The sequence below is a fragment of the Myiozetetes cayanensis genome, unplaced genomic scaffold (assembly GCF_022539395.1).
Source record: "Myiozetetes cayanensis isolate MyiCay16 unplaced genomic scaffold, myiCay2020 scf20-37, whole genome shotgun sequence".
Taxonomy (NCBI): domain Eukaryota; kingdom Metazoa; phylum Chordata; class Aves; order Passeriformes; family Tyrannidae; genus Myiozetetes; species Myiozetetes cayanensis.
In genome coordinates, this window is record NW_026087412.1 from 14,306,458 (window position 1) to 14,327,645 (window position 21,188).

At 55.8% G+C, this 21,188-nt stretch overlaps 2 protein-coding genes across 2 annotated transcripts in view; one reads left to right on the forward strand and one right to left on the reverse strand.

Moving 5' to 3' along the window:
- Window positions 1-601, reverse strand: part of CLUAP1 (clusterin associated protein 1) — a 51,474-nt gene extending 50,873 nt beyond the window's left edge. The window contains exon 1 of the mRNA XM_050317696.1: window positions 465-601. The gene's annotated coding sequence lies outside the window, so the exon portion shown is untranslated. The remainder of the gene's footprint in view (window positions 1-464) is intronic.
- Window positions 602-14,752: 14,151 nt separating this feature from the next.
- Window positions 14,753-20,799, forward strand: LOC126641294 (glucagon-like peptide 1 receptor). The gene is made up of 16 exons (XM_050317824.1): window positions 14,753-14,772; window positions 15,801-15,999; window positions 16,314-16,362; window positions 16,549-16,697; window positions 16,865-16,961; window positions 17,207-17,314; window positions 17,596-17,717; window positions 17,839-17,945; window positions 18,044-18,200; window positions 18,760-18,919; window positions 19,118-19,178; window positions 19,348-19,417; window positions 19,816-19,904; window positions 20,074-20,212; window positions 20,510-20,551; window positions 20,656-20,799. The coding sequence occupies exons 1-16, from the start codon at window positions 14,753-14,755 to the stop codon at window positions 20,725-20,727; spliced, it is 1,641 nt and encodes a 546-aa protein (XP_050173781.1). The 3' UTR covers window positions 20,728-20,799.
- The last annotated feature ends 389 nt before the right edge of the window (window positions 20,800-21,188 follow it).

A 21,188-nucleotide genomic window follows, 5' to 3' on the forward strand; every position in this document is an offset into this window, starting at 1 on the left:
TCGGCCTCCCGCAATTCCACAATCATTTAAGGTGGAAAAAGAGCTCTCTGCCTTCTGAGAGTCATCGATTCCCACCTGCGGCCCCATCGCCGCCGTGCCGACCAGCCCATCTCCAGTCTTTCCTTCAATACTTCTGGGGACGCGGACTCCACCACCTCCCCCCGGGCAGCACATTCCAGTATCCCATCACCCTTTTCTTGGAAGGGATTCCTCCTGATGGCCAAACCGAAAGTCCCCTGGCACAGCTTGGGCTGATTCCTCTCCTCCTGTCCCTGTTCCCTGGGAGCAGAGCCCGAACCCCCTCCCCTGGCTCCCCACTCCTGTCAGGGATTGCAGAGCCAGAAGGTCCCCCCTGAGCCTCCTTTTCTCCAGGCTGAGCCCCCCCAGCTCCCTCAGCTGCTCCTGCTGCTCCAGCCCCTTCCCAGCTCCGGTCCCTCTCTGGACACGCTCCAGCCCCTCAATACCTGTCCCGAATTGAGAAACCCAGAACTAGACACAGTCCTTGAGGTGCCCCTCAGCAGTGCCCAGCACAGGGACGGTCCCTGCCCTGAGCAGCAGATGGAGCAGCCACATCCCCGGGTCCATCGGTCCTGCTGGAGTCAGCGCATCTGCCTTCCACCTGCTCTGCAGAGGAGCACACGGATCTCTCCGGGTGCAGGAGCAAAAATCAAACAAAACGAGCGTGTTCGAGAGTAGAAAATAAATCTCCCAACTCCTCCTGCAGACTGGGGTAGCCGGAGTCTGGAATGCACACAGTGGGTTTGTGTGCAAACTGCAAAAAGTGTGAGACCCGAGACACTTCTCTGGCAGGAATTGCTTCCGGGGAGTCCTGAACACACCTCTTCAGCCAGTTTGGATAAGGAGCAAAATTTAGGCTGTGAAACACTGATTTTCAGGAGGAGGTGAAAAAATAGCTGCAGGAAGGTCAACTAACAGCAGCCAAGATCCTCGTGGGTGTCTTTGCCTTTGTCACACACACACAAATACACACACACAATAAACACAAAACACCAAATTCCTCACCCTGCTGCAATGTTCGATACATATTCTCCCAGGTTGCTACGGTCAGGCCTCCATTTGTCTCCCAGGTTTCCCTCTTGTCACGAGCGATGGGGCAGGACATGGCTTTGCTCGTGCCCACCCTCAAGCTGAGTGCTGCTCTAACCTCATCCTCGACTCAGAACCCTTCAACTTCTTTGGAATTAAAGTCCATTAAAATGGACACGTGTATTTTTATAGGAAGAACTGGGAATATCAATATTGGAAATATTTTATTGACTAGTTCTTCAAATTATCTTTTGTCTATATTGTGCCAGGAAGGGATAGCCAGGTGGGGGTCAACCTCTTCTCTCAGGCAACCAGAGAAAGGGTAAGAGGACATAGTCTTAAACTATGCCAGGGGAGATTTAGGCTGGCCATTAGGAGAAATTTCTTCCCAGAAAGGGTGATTAGATATTGTAATAGGGTGCTCAGGGGGGTGGTGGAGTCACCCAGAAGGTGCTTGCATGACCCTGGCCCACCAGGGAAGGGGCAGGAGCATCCCTGGGGTTCTCCAAGAGACACACAGAAGCACTGCTGTTGCTGGTGGGCAGAAATACCCACAGAAAACAACATCCCAAGGCCAACCAACACAGCCTTTTGTGACCTCTCAGCCCTTACCCACAACTGATGCCAACTGATCCCGTCAGCAGCTCCAGAACGAGCTTCTCCAGGGCTCTCAGTGTCCCGACTTTGCCCCTACAGACACGAGCCAGAGCAGTTTTCATGCTGGTGCTCGAATAAGAACAGTTTGACAGCTGCTGTGCTGACAGTGATGCTGTCAGATGGGCAGAGGAGCAGGAGCTGTGACCACGAGGCTCTGCAGGAACACTGCATGAGGCACCTGCAGCTCTTCCTGACAGGGTCATCTCAGGGGGGAAGAAGCTGAAAATGATGTCAGGCTGATCTGTGGATGTCTCAGGACATTTTCAGATCAACCCACAGTGTTCCAGTTCTAACTGCCAGTAGTTATGAGATACACAGATGTGGTCTCTGTATTGAGCAGTGCCCATCCACATGATCGAAAAAGTAATGAAAAGCAAGGAAACAGCAATAAATGGTGAAAGAATAAATATTGAGATGAAGAAGTTACATTAGAAAATAGGAGATGTGATTAGAGACTGCGTTTTTTTATGCTAGAAAGCCATGAGGTTGCAAACCTTGAATAATTCTCTAGTTCAAGAGTGTGTCAGACCTCCAAAAACTTGTTCAGGGGCATCAAAGAAAGAAGGAAACATTCCCCTGCCCTGCTGCTGAGTGATGTTGACCAGCAGGTGGGATGAAATACGTGGGGGAAATCTAAAGCTGTAAAAGAAATGAAATAATAAATTGAAGAGCTGAGGTTGGATGTAGCTTTGAACTAAACAGGGATCCACAGAGGAGCAAACTCCAGCCATATAAACCAGGGGAGGAGCTCAAACCACATCCATGAAAAAGAAACCTTGCCCCCTGCCCCCTTCCCATCTCTAGCAACCCACACCTCTACTTATTCCCCAGACATATGAACTACCCTCCATGGAAAAAGCTCCTCATTCCTAATCCCACACTTGGGAGGTTCCCCACATCACTTTAGGGCTAACAATCTCTCTGCATGTTGCAAGTGGTGCCAGGCAAACCCTTCCACATGCAGGCTGTTGGCATCATCCTATTTACAGCCTCTACTCTGGTTTCAGGACCCTTTTAGTCCCTCTGGCTCCCATCCACCCCCAAATACATCGAAGGATGAGACAGAAGTGTTTTGCTAAGGAGGATGAGTTATAAGGAAGACCAAAACTCCTCCCTCTAAGCAACTGTAAATCTGAAATTAAGAGAAATTGAGAAAGCGTGGAGAAAGGAAAAATAACAACTCTTTATTAAAGGATATATACGTGTTGGTAGAACAACAAAAAACCCACAAAACAACGGAACAATAATCCTGTACCCAAAAATCCCCTTCAAAAAACCCAAAACCAACCAAAACCGTTTTGGTGGTGCAATTCCAACCACGGCCAGCAGGGGCGCTGTTGGATCGGGGGGGGGGGGCAGACCCCGCGGTCGCTCCGTGGGGTCCAGCAGGGGGCGCTGTTGCACGTGGCGATCCCCGCGTGGGGCGGGAGAGGCCGAAAATTGAGCCCCTCCCTCCCACAGCGGGCAGGGAAAGAGGAGGGAAGGGGTTCTTCCCAGGAAAACTCACGCTGCCTGTGGCTGCCTGGGCGGCTTCCCCTTTTTTTTCGTCCGTGTGTATCAAAAAAACCGCTGCCGAAACACGGGAGCGGAGGAGGGAGAAAAACAAGCGATCTCTTTCCCAAATAGTTCCTCTCCGATGAAGTCCGAGCAGGTCCGGGCTGGGGGCAGAAACGGGGCGCAGGCAAACCGGGGCCACGGGATAAAAACAGGCGGCCAGGCTGAGAATAAAAGCAAGCTCGGAGCTGTCCCAACCCACACCTTGCCTCAGTTAAGGCAACCAAAAAATGTGTCCCATTTCCCAGGAGAGGGAAAAGGAAAAAAAAAAAAAAAACACCTCTTCCCCCTCCCCCCAGACTTGGAGGGCCATCAGTGTGGAATGCGAGTCCCTGGCCGGTTCTTTTGTGTCAGGCAATTACCCAAGGCAAGACCAACCTGCCCATTCAACAGCCCTCCCACACAGTGGGGCAGAGGGGGAAGGAAAAAATTCCCTGCTCATTTTTTTTTTCCCGTTAGAACAAGCAAACCTGTGACATGATCCATCCCTAATTTTTTCCCTTTCTTATGCCACCCCACTCTATCAAATTAAACCTTTGCACTCCATACATGCATGCATTCTTCTAAACTATAAACACATTCACAAATATGTAGGCACAAATACAGATACAGAGCTGTGACCAGTTCACCCGATGGGAAGATCCCCTTGAGGTATACACAGGGTTTCTCCATCTTCCTGCATCACCCACCATGTGCAACCGGGTCCGTGGGCAAAAACAATCCCGCAAAAACAATCCCACCAACGGGTTTTACCTAACATACCCCTCATGTGAGTCACTGGGACTCTGTCTCCATCTACAGCGTGCAGAGACTCTGACTGGGCAGGGCCGGCTCGATTGATGAACCTCCAGTGTTGACCAACCACGTAGCCTTCGCTAGGTGCTGGTCCCATTTTTGGAAGGTCCCTCCACCCAGCGCCTTCAGGGTGGTCTTCAACAATCCATTACACCGTTTAACCTTCCCCGCAGCTGGGGATGGGATGTGACACACCCACTCAATGCCGTGCTCCTTCGCCCAGGTGGTGACTGCCCAGTTCTCGAAGTGCGTCCCATCATCTGACTCGATTCTCTCCGGGGTGCCGTGTCGCCACAGCACCTGCCTTTCGAGGCCCAGGATGGTGTTTCTGGCAGTGATGTGGGGAAATGGATGCGTCTCCAGCCATCCAGTGGTGGCTTCCACCATGGTGAGCACACAGCGCTTGCCTTGCCGGCTCTGTGGCAGTGTGATGTAATCAACCTGCCAGACCTCCCCCTGCCCGCACTTACTCCAGCGTCCACCACACCGCAGGGCCTTCAGTGTCTTGGCCTGTTCATCTTCTATCCGTGTAGCCAGTTTATTGAGGCTCTCAAGCAATGTCTCTAGAGTGGAAATGCAGGCCTGTAGTGGTCCTTCGACCACACTGCCGTACAACCACAGTTTATTTGTTACAGACACCACTGGTTCTCTCTTCTCGCCAGGCTGCAGTGATGTCAGGTAACTGGTGTGTGCAGATGGCCCCATCCGTGTGAAGGTCCACCACATGAGTGGTGTACATTTAACCTTGTCAGGATCGCTGGTGTGTTGCCCATCCCTTCCAAACAGCACCTCCACCAGTGCCATTTCCCTCAGGCGTTGGATCCCCTCCTCCATGGTCTTCCAGCCCTTTGCATAATGGTCTGTCTGCAACAAATCTCTGTAAATGAACCTCTCTCTCACAGCGTCCAGCAGCCGTGCCCAGAGGGACAGGGGCTTTGGTTCTCTCACAAACACCTTCTCGATGCCCACATCCTGGGCAATAGGCCTCAAGAACCTTGCTTCACTGCCATCAAGGTTTATGGCATCACCCGTGGAGTCCCAGACTCGGATCATCCAGGTCAGTATGGGCTCATTCGGGTAACGAATGACGTCTGCCCGTAAGCTCCGGAGTTTGTTATACCGTAAGGACTCAGTGATGATTCCTGGCTCCGGGTTGGCTGCCTGGGAGGGTCCTGCCTCCCCATCATCATCAGCAGGGCGGGCCGATTTGGTCTTATATTTCCTCTTTTGGATAGGGGCATCCTCCACTGGCTTGGTGTGTCGCTTGGATTTGGCTTTATCCTGAGTCACCCTGGTATCAGGCACCTCGTTTTCATCTTTTCCTTTTCCCTGTGAGGGCTGCACCATATCGAGCACCTTTTTGTAGGCAACGGCTAAAGCCCCACACGCATCTACCACCTGCCTCTCTATGGGTTTACCACGACCTCTCTCCCTCACGGCTGTTATTATCTCTGCAGGGTTTAGGAGTTGTTCGGGAGTGAACTTCCATGTTGTAGGAACTGAAGCACTTTCTAGGAATTTACCCACGTCCTCCCATGGCCCTTGCCACTCGAGGTTTTCCCCCCCTGGGGCCGCCTTCTGTGCCCGTCCTGGAGAATTCCAGGCCCTAGCTATGTATATCAGGTATACCATAACGGCACAAGCTTGCCCGAAAAGCCCCAAAAGTAAAACGTCTCTGACATCTAAGGAGAATTTAAACTTCCCAGGGGCCATTGTATTGGATCCAAAGAGAAAATGGATGAGGGATTGAGCAAATATACCCCCCTGCGTTTCTCCATAGGGATGGGTGCCATCATCCTTAAACCCCCAGAGGAGACAGCTGAGGCTGGAGCAGTGGTGCATCCTGGAGAACATATCCCAGATGAAAATCACAGGGGCCGAGTTTGCCACGTCATAAAACCAATGCACAAACTCGAAGGTACTTATTGCAAGGAGGGTCTTAACATCCGAGCTGAAACACATCGCCAGGTGGGACAGATAACTTGGCATGGTTATGTACCAGAGGAAAGCAACGAGCCCGAGCATCATGGTGCCTACAGGTTCAAAAAAACCACGTGTAAATCACACAAGGGAGGTTCTTCCTTTTCCACTTTTCCTCTCTCGGGCCACACTTTGGGTGGGCCGAAAATAGGTCTCAGTTTAATGAGGCAGAAGTGTTTTGCTAAGGAGGATGAGCTGTTGGACGTGGCGATCCCCGCGTGGGGCAGGAGAGGCCGAAAATGGAGCCCTTCCCTCCCACGGCGGGCAGGGAAAGAGGAGGGAAGGGGTTCTTCCCAGGAAAACTCACGCTGTCTGCGGCTGCCTGGGCGGCTTCCCCTTTCTTTTTCGTCCGTAAGTACCAAAAAAAACTCAGCCAAAACACGAGAGCGGAGGAGGGAGAAAAACAAGCGATCTCTTTCCCAAATAGTTCCTCTCCGATGAAGTCCGAGCAGGTCCGGGCTGGGGGCAGAAACGGGGCGCAGGCAAACCAGGGCCACGGGATAAAAACAGGCGACCAGGCTGAGAATAAAAGCAAGCTCGGAGCTTTCCCAACCCACACCTTGCCTCAGTTAAGTCAACCAAAATGTGTCCCGTTTCCCAGGAGAGGGAAAAGAAAAGAAAACTCCTCCTCCCCCCTCCCCACAGTCTTCAAGGGCCATCAGTGTGGAATGCGAGTCCCTGGCCGGTTCTTTTGTGTCAGGCAATTACCCAAGGCAAGACCAACCCCCCTTCAACATCCCATCCACGCAGTGGGGCAGGGGGGGAAAGGAAAAAATTCCCTGCTCAGTTTCTTTTTTTTTTTCGTTAGAACAAGCAAACCTGGGACACCTGAGCAGCTGAACATCCCTGATGGGCCACGGGGTCCCTTTGGGCTGCTGCAAACGTGGTGAGCACAAAGTGCTGGGACAGCTGGGGGGGTTCACCTGGAGAAGAGAAGGCTCCAGGGAGACCTGAGAGCCCCTGCCAGGGCCTAAAGGGGCTCCAGGAGAGCTGGAGAGGGACTGGGGACAAGGGATGGAGGGACAGGACAAGGGGCAATGGCTTCCCACTGCCAGAGGGCAGGGCTAGATGGGATATTGGGAAGAAATCCTTCCCTGTGAGGGTGGGCAGGCCCTGGCACAGGTTGCCCAGAGAAGCTGTGGCTGCCCCATCCCTGGAAGTGTCCAAGGCCAGGTTGGATGGGGCTTGGAACAATCCTTCTGCAAAATGAACTGCAAAGCAAAGAAAAAGAGTTTCAGGATTTTCCTGCTCTTTTTCTGTTGTTGTCTTACCTGGTTAATTCTCACACTTCAAATTCCATCCTCAATCCCAGGAATGGCAGGGCTGGAACTCTTGGCTGGGCTGGGACATAATGTGCAGCTGAAAATATGAGCAAGTGAGAAAGCAAGTAATTTTTAAGCTGATTTCTCTAATGTTTTTTAAATTAGGAATAAAAAAAAATAATTGAGTTGAACAGGCATTCTTCAGATTCTTCAAGCACAAAAATCAGAAAACACCCATCTGTGCCCTCCCTGTTGGGGAACAAAAAAAGGTTAAAAGTCCTCAGGCTTCTTTTGCATCCTGGAAGAACCCTCATGTGAATCTTCTGTACACTTGAATATATTCCAAGTCACCTTTTACATACTGTGAAAAAAAATGAGAGTGGTCACGATGCTGGAGAAAATATGACCTGTTTCTGCTTGTTTCCCAAGCTGCCTGTCAGAATAGGTATCAGCTTTACAAATAGCTGGAGAGATTGGGAAGGGGATCTAACAGAGCCATTTGCCCAGAGGGGGGCTGGTGGGGAAAAAAAAAAAAAAAAGGATGGTTAGAAAATGATGAGGTTTTAATTTGCCTGGTACATAGAGTTGTCATACAGCTTTTTGCATCCTTGTCTGGCTTTTACTTGCAAGGTGGGCACCAATTTTTGCTCTTCCAATCTATTCCCCATCTGTGACAGATTAATTTTCACCAAAAATCTATTTTCATCCACAGGACCTGAGGTTCTGTTTTGCTGCTGAAAGGCTGGCTCAGCTTGGAGATTCCTTGGTCTTTGAAGAGTTTCAGGAGCAAACTTCTTCCTTCCCCACTGTATTTAACATTAACCTCATCCCCCAGAAATGAGGGAGGGAAAACAGCAGCTCCTGGGAGGAGGCTGGGGATCCTTACGGGGAGATGAAATGCTGTTTGTGCTGAGGAACCTGGGGAAATCTGAAGGTCTGGGGAAGCAAAATCCCCAGGAATGTCACGTTGCCTGTAATTACCTTGCAGAGCAAAGCTCCCTGTTAAAGAGGTGGCATTTGAGAAGAGCTGGTAGCCAGGATAAGCCACAGCCCATGTATCAAGCAGAAGGGGTAATAAATCAACAGCTGCCCTTTAATCACTCAGCAGAGAGGCAAGAGAAGCTGCTTAAGATGAAAAAGCACCCCCAAGCAGGTGGATTTCCAGATCCATCTCAGTCTGTGTCTGACAGGTCAGTGGAGGAGATTGGGTTCTCACTTACATGCAACAAGATTCAAATAAAACAAGATTATGTTCCCAGCCTCCATTAGCTCCCTGCAAAGCAAAGCAAAGCACTAAGTGCTGATTTCCCAGCATCTGCCTGAGTTCTGGGTGTCCAGTTTCAGTGGCCCAGCACAGCTTGGTTTACAGCCAGCACAGCCCTCCTGGTGTCCCTGAGGGCTCAGAGTCCAGCACATCTTCATTGCCGTGCAAAAGGATCCCAAAATCATTGGTTTTGTGTTGAATATCCTGAGTTGGAGGGGACCCATGAGATGGTTGGGTGTGTTTTCCACCAACGTTCTGGTTCTTGGAGGGGAAGGTGCAGAGAACAAGCAGCCAAGGTGACAAGGACAAAGAGTCAAAGCAGGCTTGGAAGGACAGTGGCAGTCACCCAATTTCACCCTTTTTGATAAGGATCACCAAGAAAACGTTGCTGTCCTGGGTGAGGAGCTCAAGCCCTGCCCAGCACAAGGGTGAATCAAGCCCTCCTGGGCAAAGTTCTCTGCTCCAGGCTCCAATCTTGGCACAGCCCCCTCCCCCCATTTAACTGATTGCAATCACAGAATCGTTAAGGTTGGAGGAGCCCTCTAAGATCATCGACTCCAACCATTCCCCCAGCACTGCCAAGGCCACCACTAAACCTTGTCCCCAAGTGCCACGTTCACTGCATGAAAATGTATAGGCTTAAGTACAACTCCTGAGAAATCCCCCCCTCCACTAAGTGTTTAGTATCCACAATAATTGATTATAATCAGCATTTGGGCATCACCATCAAAACCAGGGACATAAATGAGTGAAAATGAGAGCTCTTCCAGTATTATCCCTTATAATCCTTACCTTTGGAGGTACCACCTTTGTCGAGTTTTCACCCCTCTCTTAGTCTCAGCTCTCAGGGGCAGTGGGAATCTTGGATAAACAGAGTTTGGGGCTGGGCCAGTCTGGGAATTTTATGTCACTGTGCTGACAGAAACCTGTGATCTCAGCAGCAGAATTCAGTGCTGCTCTGTTAAAAGGTGAGGGAGTTGGTTTGTGTTCAAAACACCTAAAAAAGGGTGTGTGCTGAGGAAATGCTTGGAGTGGAAGTGATGGAGGGGCTTTGGGCAGGGACTGCTAAGCAAGAGGGACTGGGAGAGCACCAGAAGGGAACTGGACACAGCCAGGCTGGCAGAAGATTTTGCAACCCAAGTAACTCTGTTACCTGCAGGCAGGTGGGTGCCAGTGCCCAGGGAGGGGGTGGCACTGCTGAGTCCTCCCCTGGAGCTCCCAGCAAAGCCAGAGGATCCCTGAATCCAGCTGCATCTCCCGGCAGGAATCCCAGCCAGAGCAAGGCAGGAGTGAGCACAAGGAGAGCAGCAGGGTCACACCTCACCTGGAAACAACCCCTTCCTTGTAACCACCTTTTTCTGTTGCAGAACTGCTCTCAGCTGTGGAATTGAGCCCAGAGGATGCCTGGGTGAACTCAGCATCACCCTGAGCAGCTCCCTGTGCCTCAGCTGTGCCAGCTGCCTCTGCCTGAAGATGTTAGAACCTCCAAGCAAAAGCTGTTGCACTGCAGTTGTTACGGGATTTGAGGAATTATCAGCCCCCCTTAGTTCCCCTTGGCTCCCTGAGCAGGAGGTAGATATTGTTTTCTCTGCAGGCTGGGTGCCCCCACTGGTTGTTAAGGTGTTTGAAAATCCCTGGTCACATCAGAAAAATACTCCTGATGAGGATGTCTGTGCATCTTTGTGAGCAGAGATGACAAGTAGAGCCAGAAACCTCTCTTTACAGGAGCTCCAGAAAATAGCATCACGCTGCCAGCAAAGCCAGGGCCCAGCTTCAAGATTCATCAACTAAAAGAGAAGTGAATACTCCTCAAAACTGAGCCCAGAGCCCATGGAATCCCAGGCTCCAGGGTGGGAAGGCTGCAGAGCAGGAGTTGGAGTACCCTCATGTGAGCCCCTGGAGCTGGTGATGCCCAGCAGAAGGAGCTCAGACACTTCTGAGAGCTAAAAAAAAAAAATCTCTGTTGTGTGGAGAAAACACCCTCCCCCGCCCATAGTGAGGGGGAGGAGGGAGCTCCCCCAGCAAGCTGAAGGTAAACAGCCAAGAGTGCTGTGATCCAGCTTCTCCCAAACTTCTGGGCTCTGGGCAATTCCCATGAAATAGTGCTGGGGAAGGAACATCCTGACATCTCCTCCACTGGGTGGGCTTCCAGCATCCATCAGTCCCCCCTGGAATGTCCTGCCCCGTGACAGAGCACAGCTCTTGCACTCTTGATGCCTCCTTTTCCTCACCTCTAAGCCATGTTACCACCAGAGGGGTTGGAAGCCTCGGGGTGATTTTTTTGGCACCTTTTCAGACCTGCTGATGAGAGGGAAATGCAGAGCACGTCTCTCCCCTGGCAGATCCGAGTGCCTTGAACGCTTTGCTGAGCACAACAGAGCCCTGACGAGCACAGTCCAGGGTAAAAATACATTTTCATCCATCACACAATGCCATGAGGTGGCAAACATCCAACACTCGGGACAGCTGGAAGGCTGGGAAGGACCCACAACCCACTGCGGGACAAGGCAACTTCTTAATCCGTAGGTTTTACAAAACAGGATGTCAAAGGTAGAGGAAATTTGTCTGTTCTCAGCAGAGCTAGAGAGCACCCCACTTCTGGGGCACTCAAAGGCTCTCCTGCCACAGACCCCACAGAGGATTTTCACTTCTCTGCTTGCACAGGGAAGGTTGGAGACGCTCCCAGGCTGGGAGGAGCTGGGATGCAGCAGCACAGACTGAGCATTCCCAGGCAGGACTGAACCCTCTCTTCCTCAGAGCAACGTTAATTGTGGTTTGGGAAGCAGCAAAGGAGACCTTCCAGACCTGCCCAGCTTCCCCTTGGAAATCTTAGGGACCAACCTCCCTCCTCCCCAAGCTGGCAAAGTATTACCCTGTGAGCACATAAATAGCCAGTGGGAGGCTCTGGTGAAGCTGCCCTGCAGTGATTTACACCTGGGGTTAGCCCTGACCCTGCCCGGTTTAATGATGATTAACCTAAATTACATTAATTGGTTTCACCGGGGCGGGGCCAGCAGGGATGGAGGTGAAGATACCCGGTGAGGTCATTGCCCACACCCCGTGGTGGCCGCAGGGGACAGCCCCTGCCAAATATTTTATATAATATCGATTCATTGGGAGGAAACTTCTGGGTTCATTTTCCCTGTGGATCATTGGAACAGTGGGATTTTTGTGCCCACACAAGTGCCCACAGCTTCTCTGGGCAACTGTGCCAGGGCCTCACCACCCTCACAGGGAAGGATTCCTTCCCAATATCCCATCTAACCCTGCCCTCTGGCAGTGGGAAGCCATTCCCTCTTGTCCTGTCCCTCCATCCCTTGTCCCCAGTCCCTCTCCAGCTCTCCTGGAGCCCCTTTAGGCCCTGGCAGGGGCTCTCAGGTCTCTCTGGAGCCTTCTCTTCTCCAGGGGAAACCCCCCAGCTCTCCCAGCCTGGCTCCAGAGCAGAGGGGCTCCAGCCCTTGGAGCATTTCTGTGGCCTCCTCTGAACTCATTCCAGCAGCTCCAACGAGGTTTTTCTTGTGCTGGGGGCCCCAGAGCTGGATACAGATAAAGCCAAATTTTTCTTAAATAAGTGGTAACAGAAGAAGTTTGAACCAGGCTCCTCACAGGCAGGGAGGACATCAAAGATGCATCCCTTTATTTGCCCTTGAATTCCTGGCCCTGGGGTTACTGGAATACGGATGCTGCACTGCCTGCCAAGGCTTTCCATATGGAAGAGGGGAAGCCGTGCCCTTCAGCAGAGCACAGGGAGTGCAGCCCCGGGGCAGGATGTGAATGTCGATGTTGTTCAGAGAAGTTCTTGATCTTATCGTTTCAGCCTGCCGGCTTGAATGAGGTGAGAATCCCCCAAGGGAAACCAGAGAGACTTGGTCAGCTCTGATCCAAACTCACAGCCCGTGTGCCCAGGGGCTCACTGGAGGGGCAGCAGCTGCTCTGAGTAAGTGCCAAATCCAATAGTGCCGTTACGAGCCGGGAACAGTCACTGATCACAGTCACTGATCACAGTCACTGATCACAGTCACTGATCACAGGCAGTGGAATCAGCGCCTTGGAAGTGACCTTTGCTATGAAACTGTGATGGAGTGAGGCCCCTCATCGCCCGAGGGATGGAAATGGGATGGAAATGGGATGGAAATGGATGCTCCTGTCCTGCAAACACTGTGCAAAACCCCAAGCTCAGAGCTCTAGGTCTTCTGTGATCTCTGTAAGGTGCTGGCTGGGGCCACACCCTCTTAGGCCGTGACTTACAAGCTTTTTCTTTTTTGACTCAAAACAGCATCTCTCTCTGTGCTTACGAAGTCCTTTGTCTCTCAGTATATCCTAAACCCAGCATTTTTCGGGAATAAATGTCCAAGCAGCTGATTCCCTACAAAATCTAGCTGGTCATATTGGGTGGGCTGGCAGTCCCAGGGCAAACAGGTTAGGAAATGCCAGGGCAAACAGCTCCACCCTCCTGTGGGCCTGCACCTCATCAGGCTGCGCTTTTGCACTAATCTTAAAACAGCACCATCTGCTGATGTTAAATATATTAAAAATACTTTGTATTTTAGCATCTCCACAAAGGTTTGGTGCCCCTGACCTCCCAGCAGCCTCCCAGTGCAGCAGCAAGCGTTGCTGAATCGATCAGAGGCACTGAGTCCTGTCCCTCCTCACGCTGGTTCGGGGCCATTCACATGCTGATGGATTTCCTTACCTGGTAACTGCTCAGACAGGCTTTTCTGAGAAGTTCACTGAATAATTGCGAGTCGGGATGTGTTGATGAGCGTTTCTGTTCTGTGAATTGCTTCTGTATGGGGTAGAAAAGCAGCTTGATTAGCAGAGCCTGCAATAATACACAGGGATGAATTTCCCTGACAAAGTGAAATCTGCCTTCAGAAGGTGTTTCTGCCAGTAATGGTCCTTCGAGGAAGGGATTTATCCCTGTGGGGTTGTCTGGTTCAAAGTCTAGCCTGTGGTGGCACTGACTTTTCTCCCAGGTAACAAGTGACAGGACCAGAGGAAACAGCCTCGAGTTGTGGCAGGAAAGGTTTAGATGGGATATTTAGGAAACTTTCTTCACTGAAAAGGTGGTCAGGCACTGGCACAGCCTCCCCAGAGCAGTGGTGGGGTCACCATCCCTGGAAGTGTTCAAAAAACAGGTAGATGTGGCACTTGGTTTAGTGGTAGCCTTGACATTGCTGAGTTAACAGTTGGACTCTGTGATCTTGGAGGGCTTTTCCAACCTAAACCATTCCATGATTCTATGCTGGAGGACCCTGGAAGATGCTCTTCCCTTCCTGAGCACCCCTGCAGCTCTCAAGTTGCCTCAAAGGCACCAACACCTTCAGTGCATGAGACCATTCTGGGACAATTTTCCCATCTCCAATGGTGAACCCTGCCTTTAACGTATAAATTTGTCACTTGTGTCTCCTCGGTGTCAGCTGTGTCCCAAACATCCCTATGAGATGAGCCCACCCCATGCTCCTGCTGGTGTTAGATGGATTCACATCTGATATGAACACAGGTTGTTCTTTGGGATATCTGGGTCTGGGAAGGGGGACATGGCTGGAATCATCCTCCACAGGTGCCTCAGGACAATGTTATCATAGAGTCATGGAATGGTTTGGGTTGGAAGGGACCTTAAAGCTCATCCTGTTCCACCCCCTGCCATGGGCAGGGACACCTTCCACCAGCCCAGGGTGCTCCAAGCCCCATCCAACCTGGCCTTGGACACTTCCAGGGCTGGGGCAGCCACAGCTTCTCTGGGCAACCTGTGCCAGGGCCTGCCCACCCTCACAGGGAATAATTGCTTACCAATATCCCATCCCTGCTCTGTGTCAGTGGGAAGCCATTCCCCCTTGTCCTGACAGCCCAGGCCCTTGTCCCAAGTCCATAATCTGCTGGCTTGTGCTGAGGGAGGTACCTGAGGGCTTGTTTTTCCCCCAAACAGCAAATCATTACCCTGGGCTGCTCCAAAATGCATTATTTGTCACTTGGAATAACCAGACAACGCTTGCATGGCTGGAGCAAGAGATGTGACTCCTCATCCATCTGACTCATGTGTCTGCTCTGAGCCCACTGCAGCAAAGTGGGCAAAGAGCATTATTTTTGCAAAATAAATGCATTTTCTGGTGCATTCAGGCTGTTTTGAGTATGAACATGGCATTCTGGTGCAGGGCAGGGCCAGCACCAGCGTGCAGGGGTGGAGGGGAGCATGGCTGCACTGGAGGGAAGGTGGGAGCCCAGGGGGCCTGCTGGTATTTGGGGGTCCCCAGAGGAATGTCCCCCACCTGCTCCACTGGTGGAAAACCACCTTCCCCAGCTCTGCCTGTGGTGGTGGCTCAGCAGAGACCCACTCCCTCCCACTGGCAGGACGTGACCAGCACCACCAGGCTTGTCCCACGGCTTGTCCCTGCCCTTGGGGTTTCCCTGGACAGATGATGGGACCCATGGGCTGTGCCCCTGTGCTGGATCCAGTGTTGTCCCCAGAGCCTCTTGTTCCCCAGGAGAGGGTGGCCCCAGCAGCCCACCCTGCCTGCCCAGGGGCTGTCACTGTGCCAGCACCTCGCAGCACCCAGCCCAGGGGACAGCCAGAGGGGCACCAAGTTGGGCAGGTGAAGGACCCCCGTGACTCTCCCTGGGGCTGCATGATGGGTAGGACGGGGCTCTGGGCGACACTGAAGGAGTCTGGACCCTTGGTCCGATCCCTGTGACCCCCCGTTTGAGGGCTGGACCCCCATCCCTGTCCCCACGTGATGCAACCAGGGACCCTCAGCTGGGCTGGACCCGGAGCGCCATCCCTGTTCTGTCATTGTACCGGGGACTCCGGATGGGGCTGGACCCGGACCTGGATCCCTACCCCCGTTCCCTGGGTCTGTGCCGGAGCTCCGTAGGCGCGGGGGCAGCGGCACCGGGACCCCCCGGATTCCATCGGGGCGGCCCGAGCCCCCGGGGGCGGGGCCGTCCCCGAACTCCCCCCTAAACCCCCCAAACCCCCCCGAAACTCCCCCTCCCGTCGGGGCACGGCGCTGGCAGGAGGCGGCTCCGCCGCAGACACCGCTCGGTCTGAGCCGCGTTCACCTCGCGGAGCGGGGGCTGCTCGGAACACCGGGAACACCGGGAATACTGGGAACAACGGGAACACCGGGAACAACGGGAACACTGGGGCTGCGGGGCTGCCAGAAACACCGGGAACACCGGTGCTGTCGGTAACACCGGGAACACCGTAACAGCTGCCGGTAATCCTGGGAATACCGTGACAGCGGGACTGCCCGGGCTGCCGGCACCGCGGAGTGGGGTAAGCGGGCGGAGGAAGCGGCGCAGCCCCGGCGGAGCAGCGGGACCCCCGCAGACACCGAGTGGGACCTGTCGGGGGTCCTCGGGGGGGCACAGACCGGGGATTCCGTGCTGGAAGTCTGGGGTCGTCCAGCCTGGAGCGATGGGAAGCCGCGGGAGGACCGGGTAGCCCCGGGGGGGGGGATCCCGTGCTCCTCTTGCCCCCGAACCCCCCGGTTGGGCTGTGAGGGGTCTCTGCGAGCAGGATCGGGGCGGGAGGTGATGGCGCTCAGCTGGTTTGGGCCGTCCCATCCTCTGGCGGGCAGCGGGGCGAGGGTGTCCCGGGGGACCCCTGGAGAGGACTCCCTGCCTCTGGCCCTGGAGCCATGACCCCTTCCCAGGTCACCCAGTGCCGCCTGCTGGGGTGACAGCGGTGGCGCTGGGGCTGTCACGTCGGCTGTCACGGTGGCTTTTGCTCCTCTGCGGTTTCACCGTCGCAGCCCCGGGGCCGGCAGCGCTGGGTAGAAGCTGGCAAGGCTCATCCAAGAGGTGCGATCCAGTTACACCCCGGCTACTCTGCCTGGCACTCCAGCAGGGAAGTGATCCGGGGCTGTGGCAGCCCAGGACATGCCCCGGATCTTCTCTGCTGCCTGAGGAGAAGCACACCTCCTCCTCCACGCTGGTGTGGGTGGCCAGCAGAGCCGAGCCATGCTCGTTCCTCCACCTCTTCCCCAGGATCCGGGTCCCCAGCTCAGCCTGAGATGCACCTTGGCACTGGGAGCACCGGTTGCAGGCTGGTGGGAGCAGCCACGAGGGACATGCTGGGATCTGGATACCTTCGGAGCCTTGTCCAGCTCGCCTGGATGTGCCTGTTCTCTGTGCCGGTGAGGGCCAAGCTGGGGCCACGGGGCAGCCTCTGAGCCACGGCGAGCAGGCTCCATCCTGGCTCCCTCCTGTGTCCCTGCCCATGCCGAGGATGCAGCACACACTGGTTTGCCAGGGGGATGCAGGTGGTGGGGCAGGAGGCTCTGACCCAGCTCTGGGCTTGCAGCACGGCGGGGCCAAGGTGCTGGAGAAGACCTTTGAGGAGTGGCTGCGGTACCGTGACGAGTGTCTGAGGAGGATGGCGAGCGAGCCCTACCCAGCAGGTACCCGGCCACGCCCAGCTCACGGCAGACACAGGGTACACAAACCTGGGTCACCCCCACGAGCAGGAGGGCTGACGAGGATCTCCCTATCTCGGATGGGATGCCCAGGGCTGGAATGCACAGGCGGGTCCGAGGCTGGTGTGGGGTACCATGGCCCATTCAGGGTGCTGGGATGGCAGGGCTGGATGTGGCTGTGCCAGCAGCACCTGACAATCAGCTCTTTCCTCCCTCCCTGCCGTTGGAAGGGCTGTTCTGCAACCGGACGTTCGACATGTATGCCTGCTGGCCCGACGGGAGCCCCGGCACCGCTGTCAACGTCTCCTGCCCCTTCTACCTGCCCTGGTTTGAGAAAGGTGAGGATGCCCTTCTGCCATCCCACCGCTGGGAGCCAGAGCAGAGCCGTGCTGGGGACGAGAGGCTCTCAGCGTTCCCCTCCTGCCTGATGGGGGGGAGAGAGACCCGCAAGCAGACCTGGAGTAAGGGGACACGTGGGGCACGGAGCATGGCCAGCTTATGCCCTGCTCATGCCTGCTCTGGTAGAGGGTCTGTGGGGCTGAGCAGGGTCTGACCTGTCATCCCAGGACAGGGGTTTGGGGGAGCCCAAGGGGGACGTGCTGGTGCTCTGTGTCCACAGTGAAACACGGGCTGGTGAGTCGCAGGTGCGGTGCCGACGGGCAGTGGGTGACGGTGAATGGCAGCCAGCCCTGGAGGGACTACTCCCAGTGCGAGGAGGAGATGGAGGTCACGGCTGAGGAGGTGGGACCCTGGCCCGGGCACTGGGCAGAGTGGACAGGGCACCTGGCCGGGGATGGACGGGCACCCCGAGCACTCGGCAGTGCTGCCCACCCGGGCTCATGGATGCTGTGCTCCCCTGCAGGAGGGTGCCCGCAGGCTGATGGTCAGCTTCAGGGTGCTCTACACCGTGGGGTACTCGCTGTCCCTCCTCACCCTCATCTCTGCCCTGCTCGTCCTCACCGTCTTCAGGTGGGAGAGCCGGGGGGGGACACGGCCCTGCCCCTGATCCCTGCCAGCTGGTGCCAGCTGAGCCCAGGGGTGCCCTGCCTGACCCTGGTGCTCCCCAGGAACCTGCGCTGCACCAGGAATTACATCCACGCCAACCTGTTCGCCTCCTTCGGGCTGCGGGCGACCTCGGTGATGGTGAAGGACGCGCTGCTGGAGCGGCGCTGGGGCGTGGAGCTGGTCAGGGTGGCTGACTGGGAGGCTCTGCTGAGCCACGAGGTGAGTGCTGCCCAGGGGGACCCCCGTCAGTGCTGGGCTGGAGGGGGGTGGGGATCCTGCCCCGGGGGAGGGCTGAGCAGGGGCTGTCAGTGCCTGTGCCCCCGTGTTGGTGGGTGAGCTCTGGGGTGCTGGTGCCGCCCGTGCACCTGAGGGATGGTCTTGGGGTACCTGTGTATGTGGTAGGCAAGTTCTTGGGTGCTCCTACACCCAGGGGACAAGCTTCTGGGGGGCCTGTGCTGCCCATGCCCCTGTGGGTGAGCTCTTGGGGTACCTGTGCTCCTGATGAGTGAGCTCAGGACCTTTGCAGCGCCCTGCACCTGAGGGGTGAGCTCCTGAGGTGACTGTGCACCCAGTGGCTGAAATCTCAGACTGCTCGGGGTGCCTGTGCAGCAGGATGAGCTCTCAGGGTGCCCACACACCCTCTGGGTGAGCTCAAGGGTGCCTGTGCCCCTGTGGGTGAGCTGTTGGGGTGCCTGTGCTCCCATGGGTGGGCTCTCGGGGTGCCCATGCTGCTGTGGGTGGGCACACAGCCAGCCCCACGGTGGCTCTCCTGTGGCAGGCGGCGCTGGGGTGCCGGGTGGCGCAGGTGCTGATGCAGTACTGCATCCTGGCCAACCACTACTGGTTCCTGGTGGAAGCCATCTACCTCTACAAGCTGCTCATCGGGGCCGTGTTCTCCGAGAAGAATTACTACAGGCTCTACCTCTACCTGGGCTGGGGTAGGGGCCACCTGGGTGTGCGGTGGGGAGGGCACAGCACCCAGTGCTGGGGGGGCACCACGGTCCAAACCAGCCCTGGGAGGGGGCGGGGTGGGGGCCCTGCTGACCTTGGGGGTCCCCACGGTGCCCCTGCCCTGGGGCCGGTTTCTAATCTCAGGAGGGTGCTTGGTTTTACAGGGTTTGCTGTGTGACTTGCAGGGACCCCCGTGGTGTTCGTGGTGCCCTGGATGGCAGCCAAGTACTTGAAGGAGAACGCAGAGTGAGTGGGGATGGGTGGGGGTTCCCCCGGGGTGCTCAGCCCCAGGCTGGGACTGCACAGAGGCTGCTGAGGGTCCCTGAGCCACCTGGCTGGGGCTGGCAAGCTCTTGGCCTCGTCCTGCACCCCTGGCACGGGCTGATGGTGCTGCTCTCCGTGTCTCCCTGGGCAGGTGCTGGGCACTGAACGAGAACATGGCTTACTGGTGGATCATCCGCATCCCCATCCTGCTTGCCTCCCTGGTAGGGGACACCTGCTACCCCTGTGCCTTTTTGGACAACAGCAGCTCAGCCCTGGGCAGGGCTGTGATCCCTTGGGGAAGCTCCCAGCACAGTGCAGGAAGGTGGATTGGCCTCCAAGGATCAGTGGAATGGACATGGGGTTGTTGTTTTAACAGCAAATTGCCAACCCCCAGGCTCCAGGCAGGAAGGAGGGTGTTTGACTCCAGAGAAAGGGGCTGGCTGGGGGTGGTCCCTGCTGCTTCCTAGGCAGGATTTTGGGACAGCAGGAAGGGAGGAAGGGCAGCAGCAGCCTTGGCAGCACAGGGTGTGTCATCTGCTGCAGGCCCTGAGGGTGCAGGTGACGGGCAGGGTGGGGGTGTTGGGCTCTGTGTGCCCCTGCACTGTCTCCCCCTCCCCAGATCAACCTGCTCATTTTCATGCGGATCCTCAAGGTGATCCTGGCCAAGCTCCGAGCCAACCAGAAGGGCTACGCTGACTACAAACTGCGGTGAGCTGGGAAGGAGGGAGGGGGTGGCCACTCGTGGATCATCCCTGGTCCTGGGATAACACCACATCCACTCCCCATCCATCCCCACCCTGCTCCTCCACCCTTCACGTCCTGAAATGACCCCCCTGACTTTAACTAGGAGATTTAGGGTCCCCTTGCACTCTTCCAGGCTGGCCAAAGCCACCCTCACCCTCATCCCCCTCTTCGGTATCCACGAGGTTGTCTTCATCTTCGCCACTGACGAGCAAACCACGGGCATCCTGCGCTACATCAAGGTGTTCTTCACCCTCTTCCTCAACTCCTTCCAGGTGAGGCAGGAGTGTGACACATCCTTGTTCTGAGGACATCATGGAGCAAGAACTGGGGGGGTCTCTTCCAGCTTGCTCTCCCCGTGGTGCCTCCATGGGGTGGGGGACACCATCCCTCCCACCCTCTGTCCCGGTGTTGAGTGTGTGACGATGGTGCCTCCTGTGCTCTCTGAGGCAGCGGTGGCAGAGGCACCTCAGCCCTTAAAAGCACCCAGAAATGGTCTGGGGGGAGTTTAAGCCCGTCCCAGCCCCAGGAGAGGGATGGCAGTGGGGGCTCACTCCCTGCTCTCTCCCCAGGGTTTCCTGGTGGCCGTGCTGTACTGCTTTGCCAACAAGGAGGTAGGTACCTGCCACAGCGTCTCCTGCCCGCCTCTCCCATCCCATCCTGTGCCTGAGGGGAGGGCGTGGCCAGGGACAAGCCCCCCTTCTCCCCTCCGTGTCAGGTGAAGTCTGAGATGAAGAAGAAGTGGCAGCTGTGGAAGCTCGAGTGCCCGGTGCTCTGCTGTGCCCAGTGATGCAGAGGCTGCCCCGCAGAGCCAGGGCAGAGGGGCTGCTGGCCACGACGGCCACGAGGGCCCAGCTGCAGGGTGGGGGGCTGTGGGAAGCTGTGCTGGGCAGTGCCCACCTGGCACGTCCAGGCTGGGACCAGCGTCTGGCTGTGCCACGCTGGAGCTGCTGGAAGGGACATCCCCCCACTGCGGCCCGAGGGGGAGATGGGCACCCCAGACATTGCCAGGCATCGCTGCCCCCTTGGGGGCCTCACCTTGCCTGGGCTTGGGGGCTGCGTGGGCAGCACCTGCTGCTTCCCACCACCATCTGTGCACCATCAGCAACCCCTGCCAGCACCCACCGGCCGTGCCAGGGGAACCCCCTTCCCACCCACACCTCCCCAGGCACACGTGGGAGGGGATCACGGCAGCTGGAGGGAGCCTGACCCTCAGCAGTGGGAATGGGAGGCTTTGTTCAGCCTGGCACC

Bases quoted from the DNA above. Each gene is read 5' to 3' on its own strand.
- LOC126641294 (XM_050317824.1), top strand. From the start codon at position 14,753: ATGGCTGCACTGGAGGGAAG. The intron at 16,363-16,548 runs GTGCGATCCAGT...CCTCTTCCCCAG, and splicing joins TGGCAAGGCTCATCCAAGAG to GATCCGGGTCCCCAGCTCAG. The intron at 18,920-19,117 runs GTAGGGGCCACC...TGTGACTTGCAG, and splicing joins CTACCTCTACCTGGGCTGGG to GGACCCCCGTGGTGTTCGTG.